At 42.7% G+C, this 25,334-nt stretch overlaps 1 protein-coding gene across 1 annotated transcript in view; it reads right to left on the bottom strand.

Moving 5' to 3' along the window:
* The window catches only part of LOC310635572 (uncharacterized protein C9orf85), a 34,932-nt gene extending 9,766 nt beyond the window's left edge, over positions 1–25,166 (bottom strand). Inside the window, exons 1-2 of the mRNA XM_083354646.1 lie at positions 24,932–25,166; positions 2,139–2,245 (exon numbers count right to left, since the gene is read on the bottom strand). Of these exons, the coding sequence (XP_083210772.1) occupies positions 2,139–2,245; positions 24,932–25,033 (209 nt within the window). The 5' untranslated portion in view covers positions 25,034–25,166. The remainder of the gene's footprint in view (positions 1–2,138; positions 2,246–24,931) is intronic.
* Positions 25,167–25,334: the final 168 nt, after the last annotated feature.

The following is a 25,334-nucleotide window of genomic DNA, read 5'->3' as shown; positions in this document are numbered from 1 at the left end:
ATGCAGGACTGGGAAGTGCTGCTCCCTGCCTCCTCTTGCTCTCCAGAGATCTGTCAAGGCAGAAGAAGGAACACACACACACACACACACACACACACACTCTCTCTCCAAGCTTGGAGACTAGGAGGCTATCTACATTTGAGCTAACAAACTACCAATCATGCCTGGGCTTGGGAAGAAGGCCCTTTCCATCCTCTGCACATGCTTGGCTGCAGATGTTTGGGGAGGTGAAGAGCTTGTGGGGCAATGAGATGTCCCCACATCAAATTAGCTGGTGCAACGTGTTCTCTCCTGACCTAGGCATTTCGAGTAAGCTGCGCTGAGTGAGCAGCATTGAGCTGGCCACGCCCACCCGGCCACGCCCACTTGGTCACGCCCACCTGGCCACGCCCACCCGGCCCCCTGAAGGCAACCATAACGCTGATGTGGCCCTCAGTGAAATTGAGTTTGACACCCCTGCCTTAGAGAGTAAATCCAACTCAAGAAAAAAAATGGAAATTTTTCAAATTCCACATTTGGAAGTAATTTCCAATTTTTTTGTTCTTGAGTTGGATTTACTCTCTAAGGGATTACTTTGCAGTGTATGATGAAGCTTACTTATGGATGTGAACTTCACAATACCAGGGCTTATTTATTTATATTCTAGTGCATCTTTCAGTAAACTTTTTGTCCATTTCTCTGGCCATATTTACTATTTGATAGAAAAATAATTTTTCAAGTATCTATGAAACTGAAACTGTAAACTGAGATTTAAATATTTAGTAGCAGTTGCCAACTAGTCTCTACAGTTTTTTAGCAACAACTATATTAGGTATATTCATAAACTGCCACAGCTGATCATAGAGCTTTTCTTTTTCTGGCCAGCAGATAATCCTATTCATAAGTGATTCTGTGTCTTGACTGAAAAAACCCGAAGGTAACCGAGGAGTCAGAGGAATGTGAGGCCAATCTGTTTAAAGGCCTTGCCAACCATGTTGCAGGAGCAACATGTGTAGCAATACAGGTAGCCCGTGTCCTGAGAGATTTTTTTTTTAGCTGCCAAAAACCATTAACGCAACTCCGAGTAACTTTCACACTACTTTTGTTAGTAGTATTAAAAAATATATATCCCCAACGAAGTACAGAAGCTTTGTTCTATGCACAGGATTGAATTAACGTTTGTTTTGAACACATCCTTTCCACTGGATAATCCAGACCTGAATAATACTGATAAGACACATTTTAAACAGAGTTAAGCTCAAAGGTTATTTACAATTCTTTTGCATGAATCACCTGGTGATGCACTTAAACAGAAATGCTTATTTACAATGCCTAGCTATGTGGGTTTCCTTAAATAAAAAACACCTCCAAAAGTCTTAGAATAGACAAGGGTCACAGAAAAACTATCCTTAAACTATCTTGCGCAAAATTGCTTCCTTTATTATCATGGAAAGGACTGATCACCTCCCACTGATTTTGTGGTTAAAAACATAGCCTCCTGAGGCTGCTTCTCAATTGCTCCTAAAAAATAGAAGAACCACTGAGGGCTTTATGTTAATCTTTCCTTAGTGTACCTTGTTATTTACTAATGAAGCTTCATAAGTATACAGCAGTGCATATTTCTAGTATAGGTGACTCTTAAATTATTTTTGCTCCCTTTAAAGAAGGAGTCACCAACCTGTGGACCACAGCCCACAGCTCATTGCCACCAAGCCATGTTGAGTGGATGGCCGGTGCGTGCATGTGCATACAGTGTGTGCAAGTGTCGCCAACATTCGTCACCTCACTCACGTGTTGCCAGGGACCCATTCACACAAGAGGTCGCCGTGTCACGGGCAATTGCAGCCCCACTCGCACGAGCATTGTGGGCGTTCCCGGCCCCACTCACGCAAGCGTCACAGATGTTTGTGGCCCACTTGCATGAGTGCTTGCAGCCCCACTTGTGTAAGCAACGGGTGTTCGTGCACGCACATGCATTCTCCTCCTCACAAAACCATCCCTTCTTTTCCCCCTCCCTGAAAGGTTGGGGAACTCTGCTTTAAAGGATGGGAGGTTCTACACAGTCTGATCTCCTCTCTCTTTGGCCACAATTGATTAGGTTTCCATATCTGCTGGAGTAACCGTAGGGCTTCTAGTATATTAAATAACAATTTACTCACCATTTTTTAGCTTGTGTTAATGGCTTATATTTGTTGAATTTTACCCGCCATTCCAGGACCTCCTTACAGTGTTGACAGAGCCCTTCATGGAGTTTTGCATTGATTTTCTATGAGAAAAAGTTGAAAAATCAGATTTAATGATAAGCACTCGTACTTCAAATCAGTAACAATTCAATTTTAGTTTGGCTGGTTTTTTTTAAATACTTACTAAAAGTTTTCTACCACTAGACATAAATTACAAATCATATATTTCCTATATCACATTTTTTTTTGTTACAGCATATCAGCAGCCTGTCATTCCTGTGGAGCCTTCTTGTTAAGCATTAACTCATGGAAAGGACAGGCATGAGGAATCATGTTTAAATTCAGAGTTTGATTTGATGGTTTGTTTTGAGGAAAGCTACTAGTAAGATTTTAGGGCAAAAATTAATTTATTATTTGTTTTTATCATTTTAAGGCCAACTCATCATAAGATACAAATTCAGTTTTATGAGACTGTTAACAAAATAAACTTACTAAGAAATTGAAAGTAAATCCCTCCCCCCACTGGAATTTATATAGTTTCTTCCCAAAGTAAGCCTACATATAATTGCTAGATATACCTCAAGTAATTATGTGGATTACAGCCAAACAACTTGGTATTTCTGAGTCAGATTTCTGACTTTCAGTCAGATTTCTGAATTTAAACTTATATGCTTATCTCATCCATCTTACAATCCATTTCTGAAAATACTCTCAGACTGAATTTAAAGAAAGTCATATGGCATGGGAATTTATCCTTCAAAGAGCTTGAACATTCAGGTTTGCCTTGAAAGCACAATATTAGATCTAATTTTTTGCATAGTATATAGAACTGTAATGATAACTAGTTTATCTGGTGCTTTACCATTTATAATCAGCCCAATTCTACCACATTCTGGGAGGAGGCTTCGTGGTATCCGCAGCAGAACATCCAGATTCAGCCGTAGTTTCATTCCATACAGCATTAACCTTGTGAACTCTCAAGCTTCTTCCTTCCGTTATATATTCAAGATGGACAGTATTTAATATTTTATTGTTATGTATATGTAGGGGTGTGGGTCTATACATATGTTGTATGTAGTATGTTTTAGGTATGTGTCATGTATGTGTTTCACCCTGAGAGCAGGCAACTAAATTTCATTTTTGATGTGTGCCATTGTGCCCTCAGTAAAAAATGACAATAAAGATTATCTTATTATCAAAAAAGTGAGAGATTTGAATAATTCAGAACCTAATAGCTATTCTAATCCTTAAATCAAGGGCTTCATACAAAAGCGTAAGCTTTCCTTGCCCAAAATCATCTTCAGTCAAGATTAACAGGTAACATTGTAGATGCTGAATTTGTTAGTAACCACCATGTATTAATTCAATAGCAATATATTTACTGCAACATTTCAAGAAATCATAAATAACAAGCTGCCCTTCATGAGCTAAGCCATCTCAAGTGGAACAAGCCACACAGAATAATACTCTTCCTATTGTACTATCTAATCAAACTTCTGAAACTATATCAAAAGCATTCTTTTCAGATCATTACAGCTTTCATTAGTATTTCACTTTCATTTTTCCCCTTTCACCATAGTTGTTCAAAAGATTTTTTTCCCTTGTGATCAAGAATGTGCAATACAAAAATAACCTTTGAACTCAACCTGATTTAGATATGTTAGACTGACAGCATATTGTCTCCAAAGAAAGGCAGAACTTTGCCCATCTTGGAGTCCAAGTGTCACACTACGATCACTATGATTACTGAAACTTACAGCAATTAAGAATCTTCTAAGGCAGTGTTTCCCAACCTTGGTCACTTGAAGATGTGTGGACTTCAACTCCCAGAATACCCTAGTCAGCTATGCTGAGTGGGGAATTCTGGGAGTTGAAGTCCACACATCTTCAAGTGGCCAAGGTTGGGAAACACTGTTCTAAGGACTGAAGCTCATTATATTTCAGATAAAGAAATACACTTCTTCAATGGAAAAGTGGTGGGTTGTGTTAAAATGTCCTCTTATGATTTTTGTAGGCAATCAAACTTACGTAAGTCTAATGCTGTATTTGTTGCAAATGATAAAATCTTATTATCCAGTAGACAGCAGCCCTTTTTCAGATACTAAAGAACTTTGGAGTCATTGACTCTCCCTTAATACCAACAAACCCAACCCACCTAATCATTGTGCGTGTGACTGTGCATGACACAATAAAAAACTACTCAGATTCTTGGAACTGTAATTCCCAGCACGCCTAGTCAGTATGGCTGAGGAAGCTGCCTGAGACCACTCTCCCTTCTCTCTTGGCTCTGAATGTTACCCTCTTGTTTTGCAGGAAGATATCCGCATCATCACTGTGGATTTACATCAGGGAAGGACAATCAGTAGCTATTAAGCATCTAGTGCATTCAGCTTAATTTAATGCAGTCCTTGGCCTAATTTCAAAAGCTTTCTGTAAGACATCAGCCAGCTCTCTTCCATTGAAGCGTGAAGAAAGCAATGAAAAGAAACAAGTGTAGAAAAATATATTACCTTGTCCCTACCCTCCACGTAGGTCCAACAGATTATCTGAAGAGAAACTGTGTCTTAATGGGATATCTCTTCCTGCTTTAACTTAAGAAGAAAGTGAAGGCAGAGGCAGAAGTGACAAAAACATTCCTTACATTAACCATTAAATTATATAAATTGGAAATCCATTGGTAATCCTATTGGTAATTTGTTGGCAGACATTTTACTCAAGCCTGGAGTAGGATTTACTCTACTCCACTGCTTGTACTGAGAGCCAAAGAGAAAAGCAAGGAGAAATACTTTCCAGTTGTAGGGATTTCACGGATCATCATAAATCTTACTGTACTGGGGAGTATGATATTTCCTATTTAGTGGTGGCTCTCAGGTTATTCTGGCAAATTTTAAGCACTACTGTTCTTGGTTGATACAAAAAGCACAGAACAAATGCAAAGGATATTAACTTGGTTTCAAGTTATATGCTTATTTTATTGCATTACATTTATGATAGCTCTGGGAAGCACACACCATCGCTCTGTTCTTAAGATAAAAAGGGCAAATTAAACTGCAAAACCGAAGAGGCCATCCTGTTGTTCTGCATCTCAATTGTCTGCTCTCCTTACAACCACCCATCCTACCTTATCAATCTGTCCACCATGAAGTCAGGTAAGCACTCCTTGTGAACTGAAACAAAAACACTATCTCTTTTTTCATAATCTTTAAACTTTTCTCTACTCTGGGCCCAATGGCTCATTGCTGGGCCATAGATTACTTTATACGGCAGAAATAATTGCTTAATGCCATAGTTAGGAATAGAACTTCTGCACTGATGCTTATGCAAAAGAAAACTAAAGATGAAATTTATTTAGGAAACAGCACGATCACAGAAAAGCAGCCAATCTGCTTTGATGGTTAGGAAACCAGGAAACAATGAGTTCTAGTCACATCTTAGCCGCAAAACCAGCTGGGTGATCTTAAGCCAGTCCCTCTCTCTCAGCCCTAGGAAGCAAGCAATGGCAAGCCACTTGTGAAATCAGCCTAAGAAAACTGCAGGGCCAGTTTGTCCAGGCAGGAGGGAGGAAACCCTGAGTTCCTGAATTCTATCTACCGTATATACTTGAATATAAGCCGACTCGAATATAAGCCGAGACCCCTAATTTTACCCCCCAAAAATGGAAAAAGTTGGTGACTCGAGTATAAGCCGAGGCTGGGAAATGCAGCAGCTCACCTTATGCTCCTCTCCAGAGATCTTCCCTCAGCAGCGGCCGGCAAAGTAGCTCGCATGCGAAACAAGCCCGGCAGAGGAGCCGGAGCGGCGAGCAGAGGCGCCCGGCCCAGATCCTGCAAGGCCCGGCCGAGACGCGCCCCCAGCAGCGGAGCTGCTCCGGCTCCTCTGCCGGGCTTGTTTTGCATGTGAGCTACTTTGCCTGATGCTGAGAAGACCCGCTTGGGCACTCGGGTTGTTGTCAGTCTCCGCAGGCCCTTCTCGTTTCCAGGAACGTCAAGCGCGCTTGGCTCTCCACCCCCACGGCAGGGCAGGGCAGGGCAGAGACTTGCTCGCCCTTCTGACGGCCCTGAAGAGAAACGAAGGGCTTGCAAACTCCCCGCGAGAAGCTGGGCGAAGCGCGCGGCTGGGCGAGTGTGTGCCTGCGCGCGTATTTACGAAAGAAACGCTCCAAGAGTTCTTCTTTCTCCGCCCCCTTGGGGGGAACCCTAGCGACTGCTGTAGCCGCGCTTCTCTTCTCGGCTCCGAAAATAGGGATTTCTACTCTCTCTCTCTCTCTCTCTCCCCTCCCCACCCCGCATTCTCCTGCCTCTTCGATTGCGACAATAAAAGGGCGAAGGGTGCGCTGGTTTCTTCCTCCTTCCTCCCCCCTCCCCTCCCCTCCCCGATTGTCAGGTGAGGCAGCTGGAGGTCTGGCCGGGAGATTGTAGCCGTTTTGAAACGCCGCGTCTTGAAACGCCCGATCAGCTGATTTTCGGGTGGAAGAGCCGCGGCTTGAATCTGTTTGCATCTGCCTGAATTAGACCGAAACGGCCTGAATTTGACCAGAGTTGCTTTGTAATGGCTGGAGGAACTGCAGAGGAGGTCTTGCCGGGAGATTGTGGCCGTTTTGAAACGCCACGGCTTGAAACGCCCGATCAGCTGATTTTCGGGGCGGAAAGAGCCACGGCTTGAATCTGCTTGTATTTGTTTGAACTTAACCAGAAATGGCTCGTAATGGCTGGAGGAACTGCGGAGGGAGTGAATGCTCCAGCCTGGAATATTTGGAAAGGCTGGGGGAACCGGATGAACTGCAGCTTAAGCGACTGTTGCCGGAGGAGCCATGGCTTGAAACGCCCCAGTTTTGGGGCAGCGTTTGCTTGTTCCCTCCCTCCCTCCCTCCCTCCCCTTTCCCTCCTCTCTAAATCCTTCCTTCCTTCCTCCCTCCCTCCCTCCCTCCCCTTTCCCTCCTCTCTAAATCCTTCCTTCCTTCCTTCCTTCCTTCCTTCCTTCCTTCCTTCCTTCCTTCCTTCCTTCCTTCCTTCCCCAGCCCTAATCCGGAAAGTGGAAGGAAAGAAGAGTAAAGGCTGGGCGGAGGAGGAGGGGAAGTTTAAAAAGGGGGCGGTGTTCCCTTTAAAAAGCCGCCCGCCACGCCGTGCTCCCTCGCAGCACTCGCGGCGGCTGGCTTCTTGGCTCCCGGTCTCCCCCAGGCTTCCCGGCTGTGATTGGCGAGCGAGCCTCCCGAGCTCCGGCGGCCGTGACATCAGCAGAAGCGGAGCAAGCAAAAGCGAAGGGGGAAGGAAGTTCACCAGCAGCACCTCGAGCCCGCTCCGAGCGCTGGCGGACGCGGAGCCGAAAGAGAAGCAGCATCTCTGCGCGCCCGGGCTGCTGGGGTGAAGTTGCAGCCGCTGCACCAACCAGCCGAGGAGACTCTCGCTTCCCCCCACCCCCCACCCTCCCTACATCCCGAGCCTTCCAGATCTTCGCCTGCCTACTTGCGAGCAGGCATGTTTTCCAGCCAATCCGGGCCTGGGAGCAGGGCGCCGGCGGCACGTCCACTTTCCCCGCACTCTCCGTTCAGACGGCGCCCTTTGAGCCTGGAGTGATGCGGACGTCGGAAAAGGGCGCCGGGCGAAAGCAGCGAAGCGGGATCGCCGCGTGCCCCCCACTCCTCCTCCTCCTCCTCCTCTTCTTCTTCTTCCTCCTCCTGGTCGGCTTGACACCCCCATTTCGGCTGCTTCGCAAACTGCTTCCTCCACCCCACCCCACCCCACCTCACCCCTCCCCGCAAAAGATGCCGGGGTCGACAGCGTTTTTTCTACCCGGAACAAGCAAACACGCAGGCAACCCTGCACTATTCAGCTCAGTGAAGTCACGCTTGAAACGGCTTGAAACGCCCGATCAGCTGATTTTCGGGGCGGAAAGCGTGCGGTGTTGTTGTGTTTTTTTTCCTCCCCCCGAAAGTGAACGGCAGCTTTCCGTACTAGTGTATTGGCATGTCAAGACACCAGCACAAAGACCAAGGTACAAGCAGCTCTCCTTCAGTCATTATTGAAACATTTGATCAGCCCAACTTCTTCTTCTTCTTATTATTATTATTAAATCTGTTTTTTAACCAAGCGTGACTTCACTGAGCTGAATAGTGCAGGGTTGCCTGCGTGTTTGCTTGTTCCGGGTAGAAAAAACGCTGTCGACCCCGGCATCTTTTGCGGGGAGGGGTGAGGTGGGGTGGGGTGGGGTGGAGAAAGCAGTTTGCGAAGCAGCCAAAATGGGGGTATATAGAGGATGGGAGGTTCCCACCGAGAGAGCCAGCAGAGTTGTTGTCGAAGCGTGTCACACGCCTTTCCAACCACCAGAGAAGGGAGGAATAAGAAAGAAACACACACACACACACACCAGGAAATCGAGGAAGCTTGCGTAAGATCTGAAGGAGACACGATCGTGGGAAAGGCACCGAGCGTGCCGTGGAAAAAAAAGAAAGGGTGGACTTGGGCTCGGCTGGTTTCGCAACGGGAAATGGGAAATCCCCGCAAAAGATGCCGGGGTCGACAGCGTTTTTTCTACCCGGAACAAGCAAACACGCAGGCAACCCTGCACTATTCAGCTCAGTGAAGTCACGCTTGGTTAAAAAACAGATTTAATAATAATAATAATAAGAAGAAGAAGTTGGGCTGATCAAATGTTTCAATAATGACTGAAGGAGAGCTGCTTGTACCTTGGTCTTTGTGCTGGTGTCTTGACATGCCAATACACTAGTACGGAAAGCTGCCGTTCACTTTCAGGGGGAGGAAAAAAAACACAACAACACCGCACGCTTTCCGCCCCGAAAATCAGCTGATCGGGCGTTTCAAGCCGTTTCAAGCGTGACTTCACTGAGCTGAATAGTGCAGGGTTGCCTGCGTGTTTGCTTGTTCCGGGTAGAAAAAACGCTGTCGACCCCGGCATCTTTTGCGGGGAGGGGTGAGGTGGGGTGGGGTGGGGTGGAGGAAGCAGTTTGCGAAGCAGCCGAAATGGGGGTGTCAAGCCGACCAGGAGGAGGAAGAAGAAGAAGAGGAGGAGGAGGAGGAGGAGTGGGGGGCACGCGGCGATCCTGCTTCGCTGCTTTCGCCCGGCGCCCTTTTCCGACGTCCGCATCACTCCAGGCTCAAAGGGCGCCGTCTGAACGGAGAGTGCGGGGAAAGTGGACGTGCCGCCGGCGCCCTGCTCCCAGGCCCGGATTGGCTGGAAAACATGCCTGCTCGCAAGTAGGCAGGCGAAGATCTGGAAGGCTCGGGATGTAGGGAGGGTGGGGGGTGGGGGGTGGGGGGAAGCGAGAGTCTCCTCGGCTGGTTGGTGCGGCGGCTGCAACTTCACCCCAGCAGCCCGGGCGCGCAGAGATGCTGCTTCTCTTTCGGCTCCGCGTCCGCCAGCCAGCGCTCGGAGCGGGCTCGAGGTGCTGCTGGTGAACTTCCTTCCCCCTTCGCTTTTGCTTGCTCCGCTTCTGCTGATGTCACGGCCGCCGGAGCTCGGGAGGCTCGCTCGCCAATCACAGCCGGGAAGCCTGGGGGAGACCGGGAGCCAAGAAGCCAGCCGCCGCGAGTGCTGCGAGGGAGCACGGCGTGGCGGGCGGCTTTTTAAAGGGAACACCGCCCCCTTTTTAAACTTCCCCTCCTCCTCCGCCCAGCCTTTACTCTTCTTTCCTTCCACTTTCCGGATTAGGGCTGGGGAAGGAAGGAAGGAAGGAAGGAAGGAAGGAAGGAAGGAAGGAAGGAAGGAAGGAAGGAAGGAAGGAAGGATTTAGAGAGGAGGGAAAGGGGAGGGAGGGAGGGAGGGAGGGAGGAAGGAAGGAAGGAAGGATTTAGAGAGGAGGGAAAGGGGAGGGAGGGAGGGAGGGAGGGAGGGAACAAGCAAACGCTGCCCCAAATCTGGGGCGTTTCAAGCCATGGCTCCTCCGGCAACAGTCGCTTAAGCTGCAGTTCATCCGTTTCCCCCAGCCTTTCCAAATATTCCAGGCTGGAGCATTCACTCCCTCCGCAGTTCCTCCAGCCATTACGAGCCATTTCTGGTTAAGTTCAAACAAATACAAGCAGATTCAAGCCGTGGCTCTTTCCGCCCCGAAAATCAGCTGATCGGGAGTTTCAAGCCGCGGCGTTTCAAAACGGCCACAATCTCCCGGCAAGACCTCCTCTGCAGTTCCTCCAGCCATTACAAAGCAACTCTGGTCAAATTCAGGCCGTTTCGGTCTAATTCAGGCAGATGCAAACAGATTCAAGCCGCGGCTCTTCCACCCGAAAATCAGCTGATCGGGCGTTTCAAGACGCGGCGTTTCAAAACGGCTACAATCTCCCGGCCAGACCTCCAGCTGCCTCACCTGACAATCGGGGAGGGGAGGGGAGGGGGGAGGAAGGAGGAAGAAACCAGCGCACCCTTCGCCCTTTTATTGTCGCAATCGAAGAGGCAGGAGAATGCGGGGTGGGGAGGGGAGAGAGAGAGAGAGAGAGAGAGTAGAAATCCCTATTTTCGGAGCCGAGAAGAGAAGCGCGGCTACAGCAGTCGCTAGAGTTCCCCCCAAGGGGGCGGAGAAAGAAGAACTCTCGGAGCGTTTCTTTCGTAAATACGCGCGCAGGCACACACTCGCCCAGCCGCGCGCTTCGCCCAGCTTCTCGCGGGGAGTTTGCAAGCCCTTCGTTTCTCTTCAGGGCCGTCAGAAGGGCGAGCAAGTCTCTGCCCTGCCCTGCCCTGCCGTGGGGGTGGAGAGCCAAGCGCGCTTGACGTTCCTGGAAACGAGAAGGGCCTGCGGAGACTGACAACAACCCGAGTGCCCAAGCGGGTCTTCTCAGCATCAGGCAAAGTAGCTCACATGCAAAACAAGCCCGGCAGAGGAGCTGGAGCAGCTCCGCTGCTGGGGGCGCGTCTCGGCCGGGCCTTGCAGGATCTGGGCCGGGCGCCTCTGCTCGCCGCTCCGGCTCCTCTGCCGGGCTTGTTTCGCATGTGATTCCGGGCCAGGTGCTGCTGAGGGCGAGCAGAGGCACCCGGGCGACCCCAGCAGCTTCAGGCAAAGTAGCTCGGCCACGCGCAAGTCCTCGGTAAGTTTTTTTTTTTGTTGACTGGAGTATAAGCCGAAGTGGATTTTTTCAGCCCAAAAAGTGGGCTGAAAAATTCGGCTTATACTCAAGTATATACGGTACATCTAAAGGCCTATGGTGTGCTGTCCTCCCATTACGGAGGGAGAGTGAAACCTAGGAATACCTGAACTGCGTAAGTCTGAATTAGAAGAGAAAGAAGACCGAACTGAGTGAAGAAGGAAATTATGAAACTCCTGAGAACGAGTAGGAGGCATATTCCATAGGGATATGCAACATAGGCAAGGAAAGCAGATAAAAATGCTTTAACAGTCCTTCTGTTAGCTATCTCTACATCTACTGCTTATAATGCTCAATAGCTTTATGTGTGCAGAAAATCAGTGCATGAAAGTCAGTAAATAACAGGTAGAAATATGAGCTGCTAAAAAAACCATGACATTTGAACATTTGTGGTCTGAATTCCACATTTGTTTCATCCGTTATTATGAACCATAAGCTATGGCTGTGCAAATCATTCAAAACACATGCTTTGCAAAGTGTATTAGCATAGCAAAAACATGTTTATTCGAACCATAAAAGCAGCCATGTCCTGTAGAAAGCTCATGTAGCTGCTTTGGAAATTCTCATTTGTCTATGTACATATGTATACATTTCTGTTACAGAAGAGGATGTGTGTATACATAGAAATGTGAACACAGCCAGATGTCCTTCAAGCCTTGTATTACTGCAGTAAACTCTCTTTCAGAAGACTAATTCAAAACTGCAATTAACATAAAACGCATCAGTCTACCTGCTGATAGGTACAGGATGATTCAACAGTAATACCGTGTTTCCCCCAAAATAATACTGGGCCTTATTTATTTTTTGCCTCCAAATGAGGCACCAGGTCTTATTTTCAGGGGGTGCCTTTTATACTAAACTCTGGTATTGACAGCCCTGCCTAGGTGGCCCACTTCTTCTGACCGAAGCAGCAGCTTCATTTTGCAGCTGCATTCCGGTCTGCATTTTGCAGTCAGGCCTTTCTGGAAGGCATATGCAGCCGAGTACTGAGCTATGAATTCAATCCATAGGTCGGTTATTAGCTGCAATGGCCTTCCAGAAAGGCCTGTGACTGAGAAATGCAGGCCTGGCTGCAGAAGACGCCACAGGAGAAGTGGGCTGGCAAGGAGAGACCTAGCTGCAAGGTGAGTGGGTGCGGGATGCATGGGGCAGCTCCACCCCCCTATCCCCACCCTAGTTTGATTTTTAGGTGTGCGCCTCGCCCCAAAACTACGACTTATTTTGGGGGTAGGGATTATATTAGGCCCATCCCCAAAAATCAAGCTAGAGCTTATATTCTGGGTAGGCCTTACTTTTGGGGAAACACGGTATTTTGAGGGTGCTGCCCTGACTTCCTGTAAGTTTCTAAGTTCAGTTCAAAGGACTGATTTCAACCTACTGAGCTTTATAAAGTCCAAAGCTTTCTATTTTAGAGATAATTTTTATTATTCTGTATAGCTGTTACATCTTCATAGGCCACAGATTGGCCCTGTGTATATAGCCAGAATAGTTTCAGTTGCGAAACTGTGTTTTCCATAAACATGCACCAGCTACCACCTCGTGACATGTATCTTTCCACGGTTGTGACCTTTGTTTCACAAACAGTCTATGTTCATAAATGGCAACATTCTAAAAAATATTGTAATAGCTCGTGTTATAACTTTAAGTAGGATGTAGGGTTAAATAATAAACAGTCTGATTTGCATTCATAAGTAAAACATGCCTTTTTTTTACAGGCCTCTAGAGCAGCGTTTCCCAACCTTAGGAACTTGAAGATGCGTGGACTTCAACTCCTAGAATTTCCCAGCCAGCATAGCTGGCTGGGGAATTCTGGGAGTTGAAGTCCACGCATCTTCAAGTTCCTAAGGTGCTCTAGAGACTAACAATTACATTTTGTTTCTGGTCTGATTGGTAGTGGGGTACTTTAATTATTATTTGAGGCTTATGTTTATGGTTTTTATTACTTGATATGTGTATAATCAAGGACTTCCAAGGAGGAACTATGTAGCAGGATCGGGCTATTCTTTCCTTAAGCAGTGTAACCTGAATACAAGAATACCAAACATGACCCAGAGGGTTACCAGATTCAAGAACATATGCTTAGTTCCAGTTCCGGAATTTCGGTGCTCCCAGACGTGCAAGGGATTCGCTCCTTGTGTCGCCTGGATTTCTTCATCGGGGGGGGGGGGGGGCGCGGCTGTAAAGGGGTTGAAAGTTGCCCTGGAGGGGCGATGAGCAGGGGAGAGGTCTCTCCAGTCAGTGGTAGAAGGGCGGCGGCCCTCCCATCGGCTTCAAGCTACTCTCCAAATCAAAGAAGGATCGGCCACTCCCATGGCCCATCATTTAGCTGTTTCTTGCCGAAGCCAAAAGCACAACAAAGCACTTGAAAGCACTTGAAAACTGGGTGAGAATTGCCTTCTTGTTTTCTTAATTGTCTACTTTCCCTGTCAAAAGCTTCTTGAATTTGCTTCCCCCTGCGAGGAGAGAGCGAAGGCATTTTTTTCCCCACCCTCCTTAAGAGCGGCCTTTGTCTACACTGGGAGAGAAAAGAAACAGCCTTCTACTAAGTTATACTGATTTATTGGACCTACTGCCTTTCTACTTTTGGCCCAAAGTTCCTATATTTACAGAAATGGACTATTTTAACTATTAGTCTAAAAAAGGGGACAAAAAGAAGAAATAAATAACAAGATACTGTCTTTTGAAGTACTCTGAGGATATCTAGTGATTGGCAAACAAGCTTGCTTACATTTTGGACTGACCTTGGCATTAAGATAAAAACCTGAAACAGCTGGAGATGAATTTGGCTTAGACTTGTGGAGGTGGACTCTTACTGATTTTTGTTTGAAAAATAGCCTCCACCAAGGACTATTTATAATTATTACAAAATGGAGAAGGAGCAGCCACAAACCTTGCTTGATTATAACCTCATACTTGAAACAATCTACAGAGTCACTGAGATGTCTATCTCCAGATCTAATAATTTACATGCCAACCTTAAGTCACGAATTGAAACCCAGACTGCAACTAAAGAATTTATACTTCAGAATATAATAAAATTGGAAGATAATACTATTGAGACAGAGGAATACAAGCAACAACTATCCAAAGAACCGACAACTTTAAAAGTACAAGGAACTATCACTATGGCAAATAACCTTAAGGACCAACAACATACTATGGGAAAACTTAATGTGCGAGATAGTGATGTTAACATAGAGGACATGGAAGATAAACAAAGACAGTCTCCTGAAAGCCTGGATAGCCAAGCATTAATTACAAAATTGGATAAGACTCTCTATTTAAAGCAGATGAACCCAGATGGAAGAGGAATCCAGACCGAACTGAAGATAAAGTTTTTAGAGCAAATACAGAGACTAGAACTAACAAGGCAACAACATAATGATTACAAATGGTTCGGTTTTTGTGGACCACTGATGGCTAGATGGCCTCCTTCGATTCAAATAATGTGTATTGGAGTGAAGGGAGACCTATCTGGCAATTCAAAGGCCTTGGTCTGGAAACCTGATTGGCAAAAAAAGAAACCCAGAATTAGATTGTAAAAGTGAGTTCTTAGAGAACCATTAAAGGTTATCCTTTTAGTAATCAGTGATCTATCAGGATCTAAAATAGAAAATGTTTATGAGATAGAACTAGAATGTGTTTATGTATTTATTAGGCTTATTTTAGACATTATAATTTGTGCACTGACATAATGGAAATTTGGTTTATAGATCCCACTTTTGATGTTAAAAGACGTTTGATTATTCTATTCAAGAATTAAGAATTAGCTAAAATTTAAAACAGAATCTGGTTGTGTATAAATAGTTCTAGATTGATAAACATAGGCTGTGGTCCTGTCAATAACATGTGATGTATTAGGATGTGAAACAGATGATATTTATTAGGTACAACATAGCTACTCAGCCACTGTGTACATCAGGGGTCTTCAAACTTGGCCCTTTGATGACTTGTGGACTTCAACTCCCAGAATTCCTCAGCCAGCGTGCCTGGCTGTGGAATTCTGGGAGTTGAAGTCCACAAGTCATCAAAGGGCCAAGTTTGAAGACCCCTGGTGTACATGTTAGATGCTATAGTTTTTGCTGTAATGAAATAAGGGAAATTTGGGTTGTGAATATTATTTGGGATGTTAAAGGCTAAATTTGAATAATATAATTAAAATTAAAATTAGGTAAACTTTAATAACAGGACATAGATATATCTCAATGAAATTGAATTGACAAATTTTTCAACTGACCATGCTACTTCTAGAAATTTATTAGTTTAAAATGATTGTATGAAATGTTAAGGGAAATTGAGAAGGATGTTTTAATAATGTAACCTGAATTATGTACTGAAAACTCTGTTACTGAATCTCTGATTACCCAGTCATCGTGATGCTTCCTAAATATGTAGATTTTAATTGAAAAACCAATAAAACTTGTTTTTTTAAAAAAAAAGAACATATGTTTACAAAACTTAATGTATTTGTCTTATTATTGTATGATTTTGGTCTTCTTTTGTCAAAATAATGCCCATTTATCAGAGTAACTAAGAAGAGTGGCCTCATGTGAATTTAACAGTCAATTAAGAATTTCAACTCAGTCCAAACCCAACATCTTATTCAAGACTATTAACTGTGGTAAGAGAAACAGAAGACAAAACTAAGAAATGCACACAATTTTTCTCTCTCATATTCTGTATTATGATGATTAAGTTAATGGATATATGCACAGCTTAAGAAAACAACATTTGATTTGAAAGGCAAAGTTCTAATATTTGGATGAGAGCACTTTTATCCAAAATGTGAACTGCACATGTAAGTTACAGGGGCCACGTAAATGGTTCAAGCCGTTGTCTCTCAGAGTTGACAATACTGAAATAAATTAAACACTGATATCTTCCTATGTTATTTCAAACACATAATAAGTATTCATAGTTTAATTCTTTTTTGTGGGGGGAGGGGAAAACCAGTAAAATTTTAGTGATAATAAAATCTAAAGTTATCTATAGGACCCTGAAACCATGATATCTGTCAAACTTTTAAACAGCCTACATTAATTTGATGGCTGTCCTAGCAAATTAAGGATAATTTATAAAATCAAATACAACAAGATTATTCAAGAATGCTAGATGGCCCTAACCACAAGTTCCAGTCATAACTACTACTCATTCAGTACTGTTGAAAGTTTGAATGGACACTGAACAAGTAGTCCTTAAATGAGGACCATCTATAAGAGTAGGTAAAGGATGGAGCAGTACAAAACTCATGTAGATGTGAAAAAGATTTAGGGTTTTTAACAAACTTCAGATACAAATAACAATATTTATTCTCCACAAAGATATATTTTTATTTTCATTGAGTATATATATAAAAAGTTAAGAAATCAGCTCACATCCAGTCATATATCACATCCTGTCAAAATTATGTATTTTGTTATTTTTAAAAAACTAACCAAGAAAATGCACATTCATTTTGACATCTAATTCCAAAATATATTTATATATGTACATATATTTTGATACAATAAATACTTTGGGATACTCATCATCAGACTCTGTAAATCATGTGCCAGTTTGTACCTATCATATTCTGTTGGGTGGAACACACCACTTTGCTTGAAATGAAGAACTGGCACCAGAGAGGCCCAGACTCAAGTTCACCCTCAACCATGCAATCTCACTAGGTGTCTTTGAGTCAGTCTTTCCCTCTTGGCTCCACCTACCACATCTGGTTGACGAGGAGGGGAAAATGGGAGAAGGGAAGAGCCCTATCTACACCATCCTGAACAAAGATAGCTATACAAATTTATTAAACTAATAAATCAAATCTGTGAATGATTTCACTGATTTCCCCACTAAAGATTTCAGGATGAAGTCATCTACCCCTAATTTATTTAAAGAAGGCTGCTAGGAAAGAGATGTGTAGGCAAGCCTATCACCCTTCTTTCTCTAAAAAGTGTTTTATATTAATTTTTGTACATAAAAAATAACATAATATTTTATATATTCCTGGGAGCACATCAGCATTATTGACAATTTTTGGGAGACAAACAGCAAGCTTCAAAAAACAGTTCAGGGCCAAATATGAAAGAAATCTATGATGCTCAGCAATGATCTTTGGGAGAATAAAAACAGACTGATCTTTCCTTTACTATTTTATTAATGGACTATAAGATCACAATTGAAAAGGGAAATGTTTCTTGCTAAATAATGAGAGTTTAACCTATAATGTCTGAATGTATGGAATGCAAAAAGGCATACCCAGGAAGGTTTCAATGTGTGCAGTTCTAAACCGATTGCATACTTTTTCCAACAGCTACTTAAATATCAGTCATGTAGCTTGTCAAACCAGAATCTATAGAAAGGCCAAAGTGCATTATTTTAATCGCAACATGAAATATTGCAATTATAGAACAAAACCATGACTCTGACTGTAGATTTTCACGGCTGCTATTTATAAGATTTCCAGGCAATACCATGTAAGACAATGAATAAAAGCTGATGTTGCACTAGCTGTGACTCATTTCCTGATTGACATTTATTTCCAGTTTTGTTTTACCTGTATCTGGAAGCTAACTTTGGCACAGGTAGTTCTTGACTTACACAATCATTCATTTAGTGACTGCTTGAAGTTAAAACAGCACTGGAAAAAGTGACTTATTACCAGTTTTCACACTTACAACCATTGCAGTATCCCTATGTTCATCTGATCAAAGTATGGGCGCTTGGCAACTGGCATTTATTTATGACAATTGCACTGTCCCAGAGCCATGTGATCACCATTTTCAACCTTCCCAGCTTTTTTCTGACAAGCAGTCAATGAGGGAAGCCAGATTCGTTTAAAGACCATGATTTACTTAACAGCTGCAGTGATTTGATTAACAACCATAGCAAAAGGTTGTAAAATTGGGTGTAACTCACTTAACAACCATCTTGCATAGCAATGGAAATTTTGGACTCAATTATGATCATACATTGAGGCTCCAGGCATTCAACTGGTTTTACACATACAAACTTGATTTTTACACTCAAATGAAAATCAATATTGCATGTGTTGACTTCATCCTACCATCAGTGTGTCTATTCTCCTTTCTAAAATGTCCACATTTTAATGTTCAGAGAGATGGAGAATGATAACTAACTGTTCCCATTCTAATGGCAGAAGCTACGGGATAAATTTATTTGGTTTCACCTCATCCCTCAAATTTTAAAAGCTAAGAAATTTGATGAAAATATACGGATATTAGGGTCATACTACCAAGATGAGCAAAGATAGATAGTGTTACATAATGCTACAATAATATACCATGCACAATGCTGCACGACATTGTAAAGATCAGAGTAAGATAAAGGCAATTTTTTAAAAAATAAAACTCTGTACCAGCCTTTATTACTCGTTTTGACCTCGAAACCTCCCATACAGGTCAACAAAGAAGTAAGAAGATGGATAAAAGAGTTGCTGTATATCCTCCAAATTTTGAGTTGTCTGTGAGATCCTCGGTGCCCTCTGAGCTTGGTGACATCAGCACTAATACTGATGTTACCTAGTTTGTAATGGAAAGAAACAATCAAGCTCAGAGAGCACCAAGGACCCCACAGTTCATTCCTGAGCTACAGGTTTTCTCTTTTAAAGTTCTCTATCATGCTCACAATACAAAATAAGATCAGCTCCCCCCACCTCCCCTCTCCTCAAAAAAATATGTCTTCAGACCTGTTCAAAACTTGGGTAAGATTGAGAAAGGAAGAAAAATACAGGCTTTAATAAAGTACCTTTAATACCGGCATTTGAGCCTTCATTTACAGAGGATTCATAAAGTGAATCTCTTTGAAGGATCAGAAACATTTTTTCCCAAGTCTCTAACCACTTAGGCCGAGCTACTAGTTGCAAGATATGCTACTAATGGATCTGTTTAAGAATGCTTTTACAGCCTCTCCTCAATCACTCACCTGTATTCATCCTGACAAAAGAATTAAGGTTGTTCTATTAATTACAACATCTTTATGTTGCCTTTTGAAAAATAACCCTTTGCCTGTATATGTGCTTATCCCTGCCTGGGATATGTACATAAGAATACAAATAAAATAGGATAGGAAGGAAGATCTCAGGTAGACACATATGCAAAAGAGATTCCATGATTTGACTGATGCCCCCAAAAGAAAAACATCTATATCAGAAATTATTATGATTCTCTATGAAGTCAAAAGCCAAATTCCTATTTTTTTCTAAAAAACAAGAATAGTGTAAGCAGAAGTTAACATCTGCATCAGATTATTTTCAAAACATCTGACTATCACATGAGCATTCAATAGAAATCATACTCCAGTTCCTTAGCAGGACAGAAAGGATAATATCCACGTCATGCTTCTATTTATGAAAGTAATTTCTCCAAGGGAATTTGAAGAAGCAAGCATTTCTTTCTCCAAGTAGCTTCCTATTCATTCCCAAAATATATTCTGAAGTGTCTCAAAAGCCACGTCTCAAAAGCAGACCTACAGGGATGCAGAAATAAGGGAAATGAAGACTCACTATGAAACGAAATCAATTTGTATGACTCCAGGTTTCACCCCAAGTCCAGTTTAAGATACGTGAGACAGAAATTCAAAGTTATATACTAGACCAGTGATGGCGAACCTTTTAGAGACCGAGTGCCCCAAAACAGGCCCTGCCCCTACCCTGCCTGCTCTGCCCCCACCTCATCCCCAGCCCAGCCCATCCTGTTCCCCGCCTGCCCGCAGGACCACCCACCACCTCCACAGCCCGCCACAGATCGCCCAGGCAGCCCAGCAGCGGCATGGCAGCCATGCCCTCTGCCTGCACTCTGCAGAATCAATTGTATGAGGGCGGAGTCTTGTCCCCGCTGCCCAGCTGCCATGTTCTTGGCTCCGCTGCTCTGCATGGGCCGCACTCAGGGGCCACTCTCCTCCGGGGGGTCTGCTGGTGAGGTGGGGTGAAGCGGGACTGGGGTGATGGCGCATGTGCCCACAGAGAGGGCTCTGAGTGCCGCCTCTGGCACGCGTGCCATAGGTTCGCCACCATTATACTAGACTATATATATTACAGTCTAGTAATTATTTGTATTGTTACCAGTTTGGTCTGGTCTAGTTGGTCTGGAAACACTAAGCAGACATGAAAATTATTTCTACACAAATGCATCCATAGTATCAGAACAATATATTATTATTCTCCTGCTCTGTTCCCTGTGCAGTGGACCTTAAGAGTGAAAGTGTCACAAATTTGGACTGAGGTGAAATTGTTTAATCACTAAAATATGCAGACATGTGAAGAACAGACTAATTAAGGACTTAAATAGTCACATATCAGTTTGTTTTTCTAACACTGTATAATTTAGTACAGAGCAGTTTTGATCGACAGATGGCCAGGACATTTTAAAAGATAGCCATAATTCTTGGTAAGCCATACACTTCTTGAATTATCATTTACCACAGACATGTCAAACTCGCAACGTCACGTGACATCACGCAACATATCGGAGCTTTTTCACCATTGCTGGCAATGGGGTGGGTGTGGCTTCCCGATGACGCATCCAGCCTGTGGGCCAGCAGTTTGACACCCCTGATTTACAACTATTTGCTACAGGAAAAAACTCACTGCAAATACACGAGGAAAAATATATGACTTCTACCATTAGAAAAATGCAAGAACAGAAATTTAAAAAGCAAGCATTACAGCAGGGCATAGTTGTGCCATATTACTGACTCATAGGAGGAAACTGAAATTTAAATAGGCCAACTGTAGCATATAAAGTATATTTCACAATTGCCCTCCTCTTTATCTTTTAAAATGTTTGTTTCGTATCAATGATTATGTTTTCTTTGAGATATATATGTGTTTCACTACATTTCTATAATTATAGAAAGTAAACAACACAAGAATTTCCTTTAAATGCTTCCAGTGCAAAAATCAATTGTTTTTTAAGGACTGAAAATCCAGTGCAACAAAGGCAAATAAGGAATTATTTATACATTAGCCTACAGCTATCTTTGAATAATGCTTAGGTATACATTTGTTCTGTAATTAAACTACCTATTTAATTTGCCATAGGTTACAACACTCCACCTTTGTTACTTGTTAAACACAAAGCTAAAACTGGCTCTTCCAGTATTAATATTGTTTAGGAGCATGACCAAAATTGGGATATTGTTTCTGGTGCACTAATATTTGCCATCATGCCATCTGTATGCAGTACTGGATAATGATTGATTAATAAACAGAAAAAACACAACATTGTTGGCTACATTATTGCTCAAATAAATATTTTTGGAAAAAAGGGAACGAAAATCTTTTAATAGGCTTTAACATACATTCAGATCAGCAAATTACATACAAGTGGGCATCAATAACATAATACTTATATTTTTATCATTTGCAGAATGTGATGCAGCTTTATATATTATACAAAATGAAGATACAATAACATATTTTTGCTATTGTAGTATAATAGCAAAATATCTCTAGAATCATCCATGGAAACTGAACAATGTCAGAAGTAGGATAAACACATACTTCTGAAATCACATAAGTGAAGCTGCCTATCATAAAATGCAGCAGCTTTAAAATGATTAGACTGACTCACCAAAGTTTACAGAAAGAATATATACTGCTTTCTAAGAGATTCAAGGTGCTGGTGATGACCTATAAAGCCCTAAATGGCATGGGCCCGGATTATCTAAGGGAACACCTGCTGCCAGCATCAATTTCCCATCGTCCTGTGCACTCCCACAGGGAGGGCCTCCTCAGGGTACCGCCGGTCAAGGATTGCCGATGGGCGATCCACAGGGGAAGGGCGTTCTCTGTGGGCGCGACTGCCCTATGGAATCAACTGCCAACGGAACTCCGGACTGTCCCCGACCTTCGTTCATTTCGCCGGGACCTAAAAACCTGGCTCTTTGAGCTATCTGGTCTGGACTGAGGGGTTTAATGTTTTTAAATTGTGATTTAATTTTTGCGGCTAGACTTAATTTAATTTTATTTTAATTTTATATTGGATTGTTTTTAAATTTTGCCTTGTAAACCGCCCTGAGTCCTTTGGGAATAGGGCGGTATATAAACTGAATAAATAAATAAATAATAAATAAATAAAAATCATATTCTAGTTATTATGGATCAGCAGCAGATGATTATTCAACTCATAACTTGTTTTCAGACTTCCTATAGGCATCTAGTCTATGGGAAATGGAAAGCAGAATTTGGTAATAGGTAGCTGTTTGCCCTTATGGAACAAGGCAGTTAATTTGTAACAACAAAGCCATTTTTCATCTAGTAGCTATATATTGCACAATATTTTAAGGGAAGGTGTGACAGATTCCTGATATAGCAGTTGTACACATCCTAAGTATGCACACCCTCATTCATCTACCTCAGTTAACCACTGTCATTCTAAATACAGAACAGTTCAACACAATTAGGCTTTAAAAAGTCCTCTGTTAAGGACAGCAGGATGGGAAAGCAAACAAATGAACTTTATTTCTACTTGGAGCAAAAGCAATTATACATGTTCATATACTGATATGGAACACACATGCATTTATGGTACCTATATTCTAATTCTCCTGACTGCAGCTTGTTTCTTTTAACAGTTTTTTATATACTGTCAAGAGTGCTTGTTAATGTAACAACAAATATGAAGGTTGGGTTCACAATTGCATTAAGCCATGCTTCTTTGTGTAACCATCTTGAAGGTGACTTTTCTATCTAATCTAACTCACATTACATTTCTAGCCTCTTATCATACAACAGGTAGTGATGTTCTTGAGTTGAGCCCGACTCCTGGTAGTTCTACAAGAACAAATACAAACAGCTGCCTTGCAACAGTACAGAAGCAATTTGACTTTTCTTCTAGGATACTCCTTCTACCTCCCACTCTAGCCTAGAGCTCACATATTTCCCGTCATCTCTTATACAAGTAATAAACAAATAAGGTCATCCAAATGTTGCTACCTGCTATTTTATGGTCATTTTTTTTATTCTTCCATTTCTACTGAAAACCAGTAAGATTTAGATAAATATTAACACAATCTCCTTATTTCTGATTAAAATTATGTATGTCTAAGAATTGCATCAATTCACAAGACTGTCAATAATAGATAAATTTCTCAGGCCTAATTCACAAAGTAAAAATATCTTTTCCTATTAAATTAAAAATTGCCTAGAATTAGATGCTAATAAGAAATATACACTACAGTAAGTAGTCATTGCCTTTGAGAGATTTAATTTGAAAATAGCTAACACTTGCAAATGAACTTAGCTATTTGGGGGGGGAGATTAATGGTTTACATTTGTACAGATTCTATAGTCATATTTGTGTTTTCTTCACAAATATTATTCATTACTTAGAAAAATAACATTTTATGCCTGAAATTTTTAGGCACTTAAGGTTAGCAAGATTATGGTCAAGAGCTTGTTTTTGAAAACATTCTTCTACTATCCCGGAAATATCTCTAGGATTTGAAGAGAATTTTTTTTAACATGATATTCTTCCTAATATAAACTTTCTTACTGTCCCAGGCCATTCAATTTTAAACTTATAGTATTTACTGTATTTGTACTGTTCTGGCATTGCGTTTTAATATTGGATCAGATTCAGATTATATCCACTGAACCCACCTCCTTTCAAATATACCAGGAATTAAACCTCGAGTGCACTTTTGATTTTAATATTGCTTAAATCTGACTAATCTGTTTTGACTCTGACATTTTTATCCTTTTATTATTATAGTAGGATACTCTGATTTGTTAAACAAAAACATAAATTGTGATTTTGCAAAAGTGGTTATTTCATTGATATGAACTAATTTAGCATGTTTTGATTCCTTTCTAAAGGATGGCCAATTAGTGGCTTAAGTAAGTGCATAATTCAATTTTTAAGTGAAACAACTTCTTCCTATTTTCTGCATACTATAAATTAGGGTCATCATTCTACCAACCACACCTAACTTCCACCTTAAGCTTGATTAATGCAGCATCTTTCTTTAACTCTAGCATATTAAGTGGGTGGTTACAATGATGAGTATTTAAAGTGTATTCAAAAAACGCTGCTTTCTCAGCCTTACCCATTTAGCCAGGCCATTTTAATGAGGGTTAATGAGGGTTCGTGCGTGTGTGTTCTAAAAGAGACAAACAGAAAATGACCAGGTGCAATCAAAAATTTCCAGGCTCTGTTCAAGGCATCTCAAGGCACACGCATCTTCTGACTCTTTAAAATAACTGCACGAAAACTCCCTCGTTATTTTCAAAAATAAGCTAAGCTTGTAAGCCGCCCTGAGTCTTCGGAGAAGGGCGGGATATAAATAGAATTAAAATAAAATAAAATAAAATAAAATAAAATAAAATAAAATAAAAAGGGCAGAAACTCCCAATTTCCTTTGCAGGCCGTCCTCCTAGAGAGGAGAAACACCCCTACTGTTTACACTAGTTTGGACAGTGGTGGGCAATTATGACAACTTTACAACCTGGGGACATGCCGGCTCAGGAATTCTGGGAATTGAAGTCCACAGGTGGTAAAGTTGCCACAGGTGCCCATCCCTGAGTTCAGGGGTTGCGCATCTAAATTAAAAAAATACGAGTCTGGGTCCAAGAGATTTGATCGACCCACGAAGAGCTCTGCCGCCACCATCATTTCCAACACGCTGAGACAGAATGGAAGGGGGGGGGAAACCTCCTGCAACCCGGCCTCATACCTTGCGTTGGGCGCTGGAGTCGTACTTATCATTCCGGAAGGCTTGAGCGTTCTGGTGCCGTTGAGCTCGCGTCCGGGACACGTTGCCTCTCTGCGAGCTCATCTCCCCCGCCACTCACCTCGCCCGGAAGCAAACCGGATCCTCACATCCGGCGAAGAGCGCCTCAGGTTACCTCGAGCAGCAGAGCGGCTGCGATTGGCTTCAGTGAGGAAGACCCCGCCTTCCTGCCTGGAAACCTGACAAGAGCACACAGCTGGGAGATGTGATTTTATTGGTCGGCTCCCCGAGGGCTACCGGTCCGAGAGGCTTAAATCCCGCCCCTCGCCGCGCTTGGCCGGGGTCTATACCTCGGCTTCTCTCTGTGGCTTATTCTGGTTAGTTCCCCGTGAGGTGGGCTGGCTTT

Source organism: Vipera ursinii, assembly GCF_947247035.1.
Source record: "Vipera ursinii genome assembly, chromosome: 2".
In the NCBI taxonomy this organism is placed as follows: domain Eukaryota; kingdom Metazoa; phylum Chordata; class Lepidosauria; order Squamata; family Viperidae; genus Vipera; species Vipera ursinii.
Note: the sequence above shows the minus strand (reverse complement) of the source record. Positions and strands in the feature narration are given on the sequence as shown.